The 11,445-nt window shown below is 42.5% G+C and overlaps 1 protein-coding gene across 1 annotated transcript in view; it reads right to left on the reverse strand.

Annotated features, from left to right (window-relative positions):
* LOC119153768 (adhesion G protein-coupled receptor A3-like) overlaps nt 1–2,915 on the reverse strand; it is a 277,280-nt gene extending 274,365 nt beyond the window's left edge. Inside the window, exon 1 of the mRNA XM_037400601.1 lies at nt 2,605–2,915. Coding sequence (XP_037256498.1) covers nt 2,605–2,825 — 221 coding nt within the window. The 5' untranslated portion in view covers nt 2,826–2,915. The remainder of the gene's footprint in view (nt 1–2,604) is intronic.
* Between the last annotated feature and the right edge of the window lie 8,530 nt (nt 2,916–11,445).

The following is an 11,445-nucleotide window of genomic DNA, read 5'->3' on the forward strand; positions in this document are numbered from 1 at the left end:
AAAAAAACATGAAACTGACAGATCATAACTTCATAAATTTGCTGATAAGCAACATTACCTAGCATGCAAAAGAAATGTTACACATCCACAACTTCATCTCTTAATGCCTTAAAGAGATACAGCAGAGGTAATTCCCTGTCATCTTTGCAGAACAGTTAAAAGAGTTTGGCTTTGGTCTGCCCTTCCAAAAGAAAACAGCACTAGGGAAGCAGCATCTCTGTATTTTTATATATATATATATATGTGTGTGTGTACATATATATATACACACACACACGAAGATTACTTAATCTTCCCAAAAAAACCCAAACTGTTTGTTACATTGTTTCATTTTCATTACAGCATTACTGCATCTGAATATACATTCCTTTATTCACCTCTGTTATTTCTTCATTGTTAAAGCAATCCAAAAGGTTATATTCCATATGTTAAAGCTCTCTTTCTCTCTGTGGGCCCATAAAACTGAATGGAAGCAGGCAGTGTCTACTAAAATATTCTCTTTTGCCCAAGTCTTCCATGCAGCTACAAAAACAAATGTAAGAGCACTAACGTTTGAGCTTTTTATCATTATTTTCTGCAGCTGGCCAAATCTCACAAGTGTAATTGAATTCATCAGAAACAGTTTCTCCCAGAAAATCTTTGACACATTCAATCAATTTGTCATCTCTGCATTCCAGCTACTGAAAAATTATGTCCCTCACACAGATTTAGATTTTTTTGCCTTTTTACCTTCAAGATTTAGCCTTAAATTTACTTACTGAGAAGAAAAGAACCTGAGAAAACAGACCGTAAGAGGAAAGAGCTAAATTTAGGTGATGCATAGTACTGTTCTCATGAAATACAACAAAAAAATAATGGTTTGTATGTTTCAAGTCAACTAAGGACAGCTAATCAGCTCTCAGGTCAATGGCTATTTGTAATTAAGTTAAAAAAAAAAAAAGCAAAAATAAACCACTGTATCTTTCCAATGAGTATGAGCAAGTGTTACCTGAAAAGCGCATGTTTAGGGTGATAGTATCAAGTTTGCTACTGTACCTTAAACCATATGTATGTGAGCAAATCCACCTACCACTTCAAATGCACCACCTCTCTCGCTCATCTTTTCTCACTTCGGTTTCCAATTCAATTTTTTATTTCTTTGCAGTGAATACATACTTCAGCTGATCCTACTGTCAGCTGGATTGATCTACTGATACTTACCTGGTTAAAAGTTTCTTAAAAAAAAAAAAATCTAAGTAAGACTGTAAGTCAACGCTTAAGAAGAAAAACCTTTGCAGACATGCTGAGTGTGAGTTTCTACAGACCTTTAACTGACAGCAAAAAATAGTTTCTGCCTGCCCAAGATACCAACTTTTTACAGTTTTTGGTGAGTACAAACTACAACTTCGTAGCCAGTTATATAAGCTACAAAAGTAGCAGTGAATTTATCACCTAGGTCAAAACTTACCTTGGTGTAATAGTTTTATTCTAAACCAGCCTATTAAAATTTAGCAGGAAGTGTAGTTATTATATCTTGTATATTAACAAGCAGAAGTTTCCCCAATGAATAATCAGCATACAGCTAATCAGCATCAAGTCACTCAACAGTTGGATCTAAAACTGAACTGAAACGTACGTAGCACATCTGTACATTTAAAAACACAAGCTCCCCAGATGTTATAAATTACCATCTTTACCAGTTATCTCCTAAAAGTGTTGGCTTAAAAAAAATGCAGTGAACAGTGGAGATGTTCACAGCAGGAATTGTCAACAGAACCACATTCAACAGTAAAAGATCTGTCGATACGTGCGTGATCTAAAGGGTAAATGTCACAAAGCTCTTACTACTTGGGTCTATCACAGGGACATACTTTCGCCTCTGCTTGACGATAATCTGGTTACAAAATGTTCTCCTACTTTACTTACAGTGCGTACCATTTATTCAGATTTAGCCACGTGCAACAGGCAACAACTTATCATAACCTATTTCCAAGTCTCTTGAAGTAAAAAAAAAAAGCAACAAACCAACAAACCGCAATTCATTTTCAATTACCAGACAACTCAGAACAATATTGGAGATACGGTCGTTTCAAATGGTTGTATGCAAAGTCTTGTTAAGAAAAGGAGACACCAAATTTCAAACTTTATTTGGAGGAGAGGAGAGAGAAAGGGAAAGCCAGTTAATGACGCACAGCTCCAGAAGGCAGTTACCAGCCCCGATGCCATTCATTCACTGCCCGGGCACGGGCGGTCTGCACCCAGCGCGCCCCACAGCGCACCCCCCCCCCCAGCGCGCTCACCCCCCCAGCGCTGTGGCACTGACACCTTCCAACCCACCGCACAGCAACGCGCAATTCACGCCGGGGTAAGCCCAGCTCGCCCAACGTCCCCCGCCAGCGAGTTTCCCAACTGAGAGAAGAAAAAAAAGAAAAAAAAAAAAAAGCCAAACTCCCACATACTTTTTAAAAAGGAGCCAGGGTCTCGGCGTGCGCGGAGCGGCTCTGCCGGCCCGCCGAGGGGACAGCCGCGCCCCGGACCCCCCCGCACCCCGCGGTCCCCCCGCCCCGCGGCAGCTCGGCGGAGCGGCCGCCGCCAGGTGCGCGCTGCCCCGCGGCCCGTACTCACAGGGACACGGTGCGGTTGGGCAGCACGGCGGGCTGCAAAGTTTCCACCAAGTCGCCGCCGCTGCAGACCACTTTGATGCGGAGGGCCGGGCGGCCGGGCCCCTTGGCGCGCTCGGCGGCGCAGAGGCAGCGGTCCACGATGAGGTCGGGGCAGTTCCTGCTGCCCCCGCACAGCCCCAGCACGGCGGCCACCAGGCAGAGGCGGCGGCACAGCCCGCGCATGCTGAGCCCGCGAGCGAGCCGCCAGCTGCCGCGCCCGCCGCCCCGCGCCGCGCATGGCACGCGCCGCTCCGCGCCGCTCCGCGGTGCGCCGCGCTCCCCTCCACGCCTCCCGCGCCCACCCCGCCCCGCCTCGCCGCGCCTCTCGCTGCGGCCGGCTCCGCTCGCAGGGACACCCCCCACCCCCCTCCCCTTCCTCCTCCTCCTCCTCCTCCGGGGAGCCGCCGCTCCTTTCCTGCCGCAGCCCGGGCAGCGGCGGCGCGCGGCGGGCCCCCTCCTCCCGCCCACGGGGGCCGGGACCGCAACCCCGGCGGCTTCCCGGCGCGGCCGCTACCTGCGCTGCGCCGCGGGGCTTGCGAGAACCGGGGCGGGGGGGGGGGGGGCACCAGGGGGATGCTCCAAGGACGAGCTGCGCGGCTCGGCGAGTGCGAGCAGCCCGGGCACGCGCTGAGAAAATCAGGAGCCGGGAAAATTACGCGGGCGCGGAGCCTAGTTTTGCAAAGAGCCGTCTTTGCGGCAGCTCTGGGGCACCGCGCGTGCGAAGTGCTGTTCGCACCTAGGGTGGCGGGAAGGGAGACTCAGGCCATGGGCAAAGGTCAGCGCGGACCCGGAGAAGGGGCAGCGCCGGGCAGCCCCTGGGGGGCCGTGCAGCCAGCCGGGCGCTGCCCCCTCGGGTACCGCTGCGAGCGCGACCTGGATCAAAGGGTTGGTTGGTCGGTGGTCAAAGACCCCTCCGTCATCCGAGTCAATGGGCAGTTTTCTGTCTTCTCTACTTGCGTGTGTGTATTTGTGGTACTCGGTGGCTTTGGAGCATTCTCAGTAGTATTTTCTGATATGACTAGTAGCTCTTAGGGCAGATTTTCAGCATCAGCTGCAAGATACCCTGATTTTTGGCTGAAAGTGAACAACAACAACAAAAAAAGATCCAATTTATAACAGGCGCTTCCATTTTTAATGGGCTTGTACAAAAAGAGCATGTTCCTTGCCTTCTCTTACTCAACCGAGACTCACAGCACACGTTTTCATTGCAGGATCCAGGCCAAAGTCAGTAACAGCCTGCCATGGCTGTAAAGCTATTTTAAGAAATTACTAGGTGTTTTTTAAACAATATTGTATTATAGTCCCTTAGGGAAGATTTGTCTTGCACATTTATAATACCTGTTATCACTGTGTTCTAACACCTCATTGGAGCCTTTGGCCACCAGGCTTATTAATAAGTGATAGAAGGGTTAGTGCCCTTGTGAAATTCCAGGCTAATAGGAGCTTTCTCAGGAACAATCTTTTTGTGTACCTTTGTTGATGTAAAGAATCATAAATATTACAACGTCCATTTTATTTTTAAAAGCAAAGTTGCGGAAGGTTTACTCTCAAACAGCAAAATGGACCATTACATAAGACCAGCCAACATGGCAATGGTTGCATGTTCTTTATCATAAAGAAATCCTACGTAGCATTTAAATTTGCAAATACTCTTTTAGCTTTGAAAAATTCTGTCTCGTCCATACTGGTTTTACAAGCACGAGTGGAGAATAAACATTTATTAAGACATAGCATAGATTTCATTCAGTGTTAACCTCGCTGAGGAGGAATGGAATTTTTCAGCCAACCCAGCCCTAAACACATGCTAGCAGAATTTTAACATTTTTTCTAACTCACTGATCCTGAAAGTTTTTTTAGAATATTGTTTTATTAAGGAACAAGAAGGTTTAGTCACATTGAAGCCATCTATCAAATCCTACAGTAAAGGTAGAAAAGGAGTTATTCATAACATAGAGGTGGAAAATAAAGGAGTTTCTTCTCCACTTCCCAATGTATCTGACCCTTTGTTTTTCTTGCTTTACTACAGATAAGCAAAAACTATAGTCATTTTCCCCCTCCTTCACTGTCATCTTCAAATATGAAGACAGTCAAATTTTTATGATAATTTAAAAGCACAAATGATGGTTCCTTCCCTGAGATCTCACAGTCTAAACAGGGCCAATTGAAAAAAGGACCTGAGCACCTACAGAGCTCAGTGCCTCTTCAGTTGTCACCAGCCACCACAGCAGAATATTCAGTGTCAGCGGTAGGTAACTATTTTCCCAGAGACTGGAAGATGCAACTTCAACCCGCTCATGATATACAAGTAACTGAATATCCCATGTCTTGGGAAGGCCATGTAATCCCAGATTTCCTTGTAAAATCAAAAGAAAAAAAGCTGTGGCACTGCAAATTGAAAAGCAGCCAACACTGCACCATATTTGGGTTCCAAAACTGCCAGTTTTAAACAAACTGTGTGTCTACAGCTCTGCTGCCTTTGGAGACTCAGACAGCAGATAGCTCATGATAGGACATGAGCTCCTTAGCTGGGTTTTGGTGTGTGCAAAAAGAGAATTATGAGTTTATGGTATATATTAAAGATACTTAGAGAATTTAGGTGCCCATGCTGTTAAATAGAACTGAGTAAGGATTTTTTAATTTATAGTTGATCTTGGACCCTTTCATCTCTCTTAAATCTTTTTAAATCTAACCCAAGGTTATTGCACACGTATATTAGAAGGAACACGCTTTAAGATACTCTGCTTACAGTTTTCTCTCTTGGTTTGGTCAGCCACCAGAATGTGATGTTTGCTGGTCTCCTTTTACCCACAGAGCCAACCAGGAGAACGTAAGAAACACTTACAAATCCTTCTCAGATGAACTTCCCTAGCAGACAGAAGCAAGACCAGAGATTCACTTGAAACATTAAATATTTTTTTAATTTTAGTAACTTATTTACAGTTAAATTCTTGATTTTGTTATTTGATTAAATCATAGAAGTGAAGGATAAATTTTCTTAGATGAGGGAACTAAGAAAATTACTATATGTGACTGCTTTCTTTGTATTTTTATTTCTGTGCATCAGAAATCTTAAGGTTTTTTTAGTAAGTCTGTCCAGCCATGTATACACCATCAGCTTATAACTGTACTTGAAAGGGAAATTTTATCCTGTGGCTGAGTGTGTAAGTATTAAAAAGGAAAGTAAATAAATTTAGGAAGAAAATCTTAAAATGGTATTAGCTTGAATGAATGTAAGCAACAACTTCGCACTTGGGCAAGAGCGTTGATCTGCTGGAGGGCAGGAAGGCTCTGCAGAGTGGTCTGGACCGATGGGCCAAGGCCAATTGCATGAGGTTCAACAAAGAGAAGTGCCAGGTCCTGTACATGGGTCACAACAACCCCACAGGCTCGGGGAAGGGTGGCTGGGAAGCTGCTGGGCAGAAAAGGACATGGGGGCACTGGCTGACAAGCAAACTGAACATGAGCCAGCGCCATGACCAGGTGGCCAAGAAGGCCAACAGCATCCTGGCCTGTATCAGAAAGAGCGTGGCCAGCAGCACTAGGGCAGTGATGGTGCCCCTGTACTCGGTGCTGGTGGGGCCATACCTCGAATCCTGTGTTCAGTATTGGGCCCTCACTGCAGGAGGGGCATTGAGGTGCTGGAGGGTGTCCAGAGACGGACAATGGAGCTGGTGAAGGGTCTGGAGCATGAGTCTTATAAGGAGCAGGTGGAGGGATCTGGGCTTGTTTAATGTGGAGAAAAGGCAGCTCAGGGGGGACCTTATCGCTCTCTACAGCTGCCTGACAGGGGCTGCAGGCAGGGGGGGGTCGGTCTCTTCTCCCAGATAACAAGTGACGGGACAAGAGGAAATGGCCTCAAGCTACACCAGAGGAGGTTTAGATTGGATAGTAACAAAAACTTCTTCATGGAAAGGGTGATGAAGCACTGGAACAGGCTGCCCACGGAGGTGGTGGAATCGCCACCCCTGGGAGTGTTTAAAGAACATGTAGATGTGGTGCTTAGGGACATGGTGTAGTGATGGACTTGACAGCCCTGGATTAATGGTTGGATTTGACAATCTTAAAGCTCTTTTCCAACCTAAATGATTCTATGATTCTAAAAAGGAATCATAGGATAGAGACACAGAGATTCCTTAAATGACAGATTTACATTGCATTTGAATGACGTTCCCAAGCAGAAAACAGCAGCAGCACCTGCTTAGCATCACAGGACATTGCGCAGCAATTAAGTAACAAAAATGTGTTATACAATAATAGGAAGTATGGGGAGGCAGAATGTAAGTAAGTCGATTTGAATTTTGTCAGGATTTCAAAATTGTATGTTAGTATTGGAACAGAGCCATGGAAACTTTAATAACCACAAACAGGTTTTGGTCAGGGCTTTTGTTTTATTTCTTATGCAGAAGTTGGCACTCTATCAGCCCTCTTAGTTCTTTGAACATTGACCCTTTATTGACAGCAGTGAAACAATGAATCATTCACCCCATTTTCTCCAGTGCGTCGATATCCCAACACTGTTATCTCATCATGACTGTATCTCATGCTACTTGTCACATCAGCATAGCACCATGTCTGTAAGCCTTTGCAATGAAATAATTCAAAAACAAGCCTAGAAGGGATTCAGCCTGGAAAAAGGGTAGGTAAAGTAACTGGGAGAAAAACAATCCAGAACAGGTGTCCACTGGGACACTTGGAGTTCTGTGAAAAGACATTATTTGAAAGGTGATAGAGGAAAAAAAAACTAGAATGGATAAAAACACACTACAACATTAATGTAGAAAGGACCAAATAATGTTTAGTACTGCTTGATATATGAGCTCATATATGGCACTGACGATATCAGAACAAAGATAACAAAACAATAAAAGCAAAGTTGTTCAGAATTTTTACCAATCACTAGAACTGATTGGGTAAAACTTGAGTGCAGAAACAGACTCCCAGCAAAACGGTCCTGAACCTATTTAACAGACTGAGTAATCTTTTAAGGAAATGCGGAAACTGAGTCATTCAGAACTGCAGTAATCAGAGGAGGGAATCATGTACCGGGGGGACAATGTGTTAGAAATAACTGACAAAACAGGATTTCCATTTTGCTGTTCTCTATCAGCACAATCAGAAACACCTCTATATTGTTTTTATGTTAGGAATTTATAATATAAGAAACCCTCAAATACTATTGCATTGTTTTCCCTCCGTTTACATTATTGCATCATATTTGTGGTTATAAATATAGTATTGTATCTGAAATCAAAATGGGTTTGAACACTTCTGTCCTTGCAGGGTGACAGGTTTCCAAAAAGTTGCACTGAACTTTTTCAATGAAATAAGAAGATCCTTGAAGTTAGAGACATCTGATTTTAAAAAAAGTGGCTTTACTTGTCCTGTAGCAGAGACCGGCACAAAATTCTGTTTGAAACTGAGAATGTAGCTCTGAAGTTATACACAAATAATAGTAAGCTATTAGTGGGGAGTGGAATAATTATCACAACACTAGCAACAGTGAAATAAGTAATATTTGGAGGAAAAAACTAGAGTATTAGCTGTTTCTCAATGCTGAGCCAAGGTTTTTTTTCCAATTAATACTTCAAAGTTATTTCCAAATAATATAAACTTCCCTCCCCACAAAAAAAAAAAAAAAACAAACCAACAAAAAACCAAAACATACCCACATGGGAGTATATGTCAGTGCAAATTTCTGATGACCACCAAACGCAACTCCAACTGTTACAAAGTCCCTCAGCTGCCTCTTAGAAGAGATTGAAATTGTTTGGACATGCAATTAATGGCGCATGTTTTTTAACGTTCTAGCCTTCATCTCTTCATGCTGTTTTATTTACTTGCACAGTAGCAGAAGAATAACACTTTTGCATGGTCAGCCCAAGGAGAAGCAGCTTTTTTTTTTTTTTTTTAACTTTGTACCTTCTGAGGTCTCACAAGGGGTAAAGTTCTTGCTGCAAAACTGCACTGAAAACCAAACGCTGTCCTGCAGAAGGCCGAGGGGGCAGCACAGCAGGGATGGCAGCTGCCTGCTGTCCCACAGACCCAGGCATCTATTCCTGCAGGAATGTGGGGCTTTCCGGGAGAGCCACCCTCTTCCTCTCACACATGGTTTTGAGGTGCAATGGGAGGACATATTTTTGGATGCTGATGTACACATGCCAGTGCTTCTCAACGTCGCTCATTCCTAAGATACATGAGAATTCTGACTGACTTAGCAGCACGCCTTGTATCAGAGAGAGAAAACCACAGAAAACCCTAGCAGCCTTGAAACAGTATTTTTTGGGGTAGAAAGCTATTTCAAACTTTATTTTCTTGTCATACAAAAATGCTTTCTGGCTCTGTCATCTCCCTGCATGAAGAAGGTCAAAATAACTTTTTTCACACCTTCCTGAATTATGAAGATCTCTTAACACCCTCCTTTGTACTTCTAAAGATGGCAGCTTAGCTACTCTGCTCATTGCAGAAGAGACATATAATGAATGGTAAGTGTGTATTCTGAGGTCAGGAAGATGATGAGGGTCATAGACATAAATAGCAAAAGCAATACCTATTTGTGTAACTTCACACTTTATAGTAGTTGTTAATGGAGTATGGGTTTGAAGCACAGTCAGAGAATGCCAGAATGATTTATGTCAGAAGGGAGCTGTGGACATCACCTGATCCAAGTCCCCAGTTAAAAGAGCACCAGCTTCAAAAGTATGTTTGGTTGCTCGGGGCTTGTCCAGTGACATTTTGAATCACTACACAGATGGGGATTTCACAGCCTCTGGGCCCCACTCCAGTATTTGGCCATTCCTCCTGCAAAGAACATTTTTTTTCCCCTCCTTAGCTCTTAAAATAATTTCCCTTGCTGTAGACTGTATCTATTCCCTCTTTTTCTTTTGCTGTGTTCCTCTGGAAAAAAAGTCAAGCTGCCTTCTACTTTTCAACTACCCATTAGACAACTGAAGAAAGGATTAAGATCCTCCCTTTGCCGCCTCTTCTCCAGGCAGAACAAAAATCTCGCTTATGTGTCAGGTGCTCTAGCCCCCAGCAACCTCACTGGCACTCCAACAAATCAAAGCCAGTTTATCAGCATCTTATTTGTACGACTGTACCATCTTGTGACAATATATGAATCATGCAAAATAAAAGTAGTTATTACTCTATTCTTTCCCTCCTTAATCAACTTAATGGCAAGGATATTCAGTAAATTGCTGGGTTTCCCGCTATCACGCATCCAGTGAATTAAAATGACACGTTAATCTAACCTGTATTTTACTGCCTGCTGTTTAACTCACTTGTAGCAGAAAAGGGAAAATAAAAATTTATAATCTGAAAGATAATGATTAAAATAAGAATCTCATTGTACAATAAGTGCTTAAGATAGACAAATGTTGCATTGCCTATTACATTTTGTCCTTGTCACTCAGTGATGTTGAATCCTTTCTGACTGCCAACAGTAATATTAGAGGAGATTTCGTGCATAGCTGGTGGTTCTAACTTACTTGTTTTTAAACGGCCAGTTGAAAACATAGGGAAAACTAATTATAAAGACTAAATGAGAACTTTTATTTTTTTTAAAACTGTTGATGTATAAATAAACTATACCATGGCTTGAACAAATTTTGTAGAGGATTCAAGTAGATTCGTATTTTGTGGCTAAGTTAGAAAGTCCATTGATATGAGTCCTGACACAAAAAGCCAACAAATCCAGTTACCACTAACAGCTGTGCAACACTTCCGCTAATATCAATAATCACTCAGTCCAACAAAATTCTAACACACTTCCATCTTTCTTTAAATTCATTCTGTCAAAACAAATTCCTGTCCCTGTTGCCTTAAAAGCAGAAAGTAGCATCTGTTATTTTCTGTCTACATATTCGTATTTCCGTTTCATTTCCCACTTCAAGCCACTTGAAATTGTGTCAGTCACTATTACATATTATTTCTTTCAAGCTCCTTTGGAGAGTTTGTGTCTTCCTCAACTTAGAAGTGGTTTAGAAACTGAGCTCTTCTGCCAGATAGATGCCTTCTTCCCTCTATTTCCAACGTCTTCTAGATTTTTCAGTAGTTTTTGAATTTGCTTTTATACTTAGCATGCATTCTTAGACAACTGGAGTGTTGCCTTGGTCTCCTCATATAAAAACGTCAAGAATAACTCATCCCCCCGTAATATTTTAGTCACCATCCTATTTTTTAAGAAGCATTATACCTCTTGTATCATTTGCCTTGGTACTTTTAGAAAGGAAAACCTTCAGTGTTAGAAGAAATCAAAGTATATGTAACTACAGTACTATGTACAGCAACAGCAGCGAACGTTAACTTAAAAAAACAACAACAAAACAAAACACTTAAAAGCAGTCATATTACAGGCATGGAAAATAAAAAGCATATGTATTTGCAAACCTTAAATTGCTGTCAAGCACAGTACAGATGATTCATGAAAACAGTATTGCTTTTAAAGGGCCCCACCTACATCTGAATCTTACGGTATCAGGACTAGATGCTGAAAATGTAGCTGTTGCCTTAAAACTTGGAAACACTAATATCCAAAAAGCCTACCATGGAAAAAATTTCACCAAAAAAATATATCCTTTTAAAGCTCTCTGAAATGGTGAGATAAAGAATATTAGAACCAGATTAAATATCTCTGATTAAAACCCCACAAATATACTACTTTAAACAAGGGTAATATTCAGGCAAATAAAATAACCGGCAAAGATCACTGAAGTTATTTGTTTCTCATTTGTAAAGCTCTGTGTCGTACAGGTATTAACTAATACCAGACACTAAACCTACCACAAAACAAGCTGGTGAGTGC

This window comes from Falco rusticolus, chromosome 9 (assembly GCF_015220075.1).
Source record: "Falco rusticolus isolate bFalRus1 chromosome 9, bFalRus1.pri, whole genome shotgun sequence".
NCBI classification, from domain to species: Eukaryota; Metazoa; Chordata; class Aves; order Falconiformes; family Falconidae; genus Falco; species Falco rusticolus.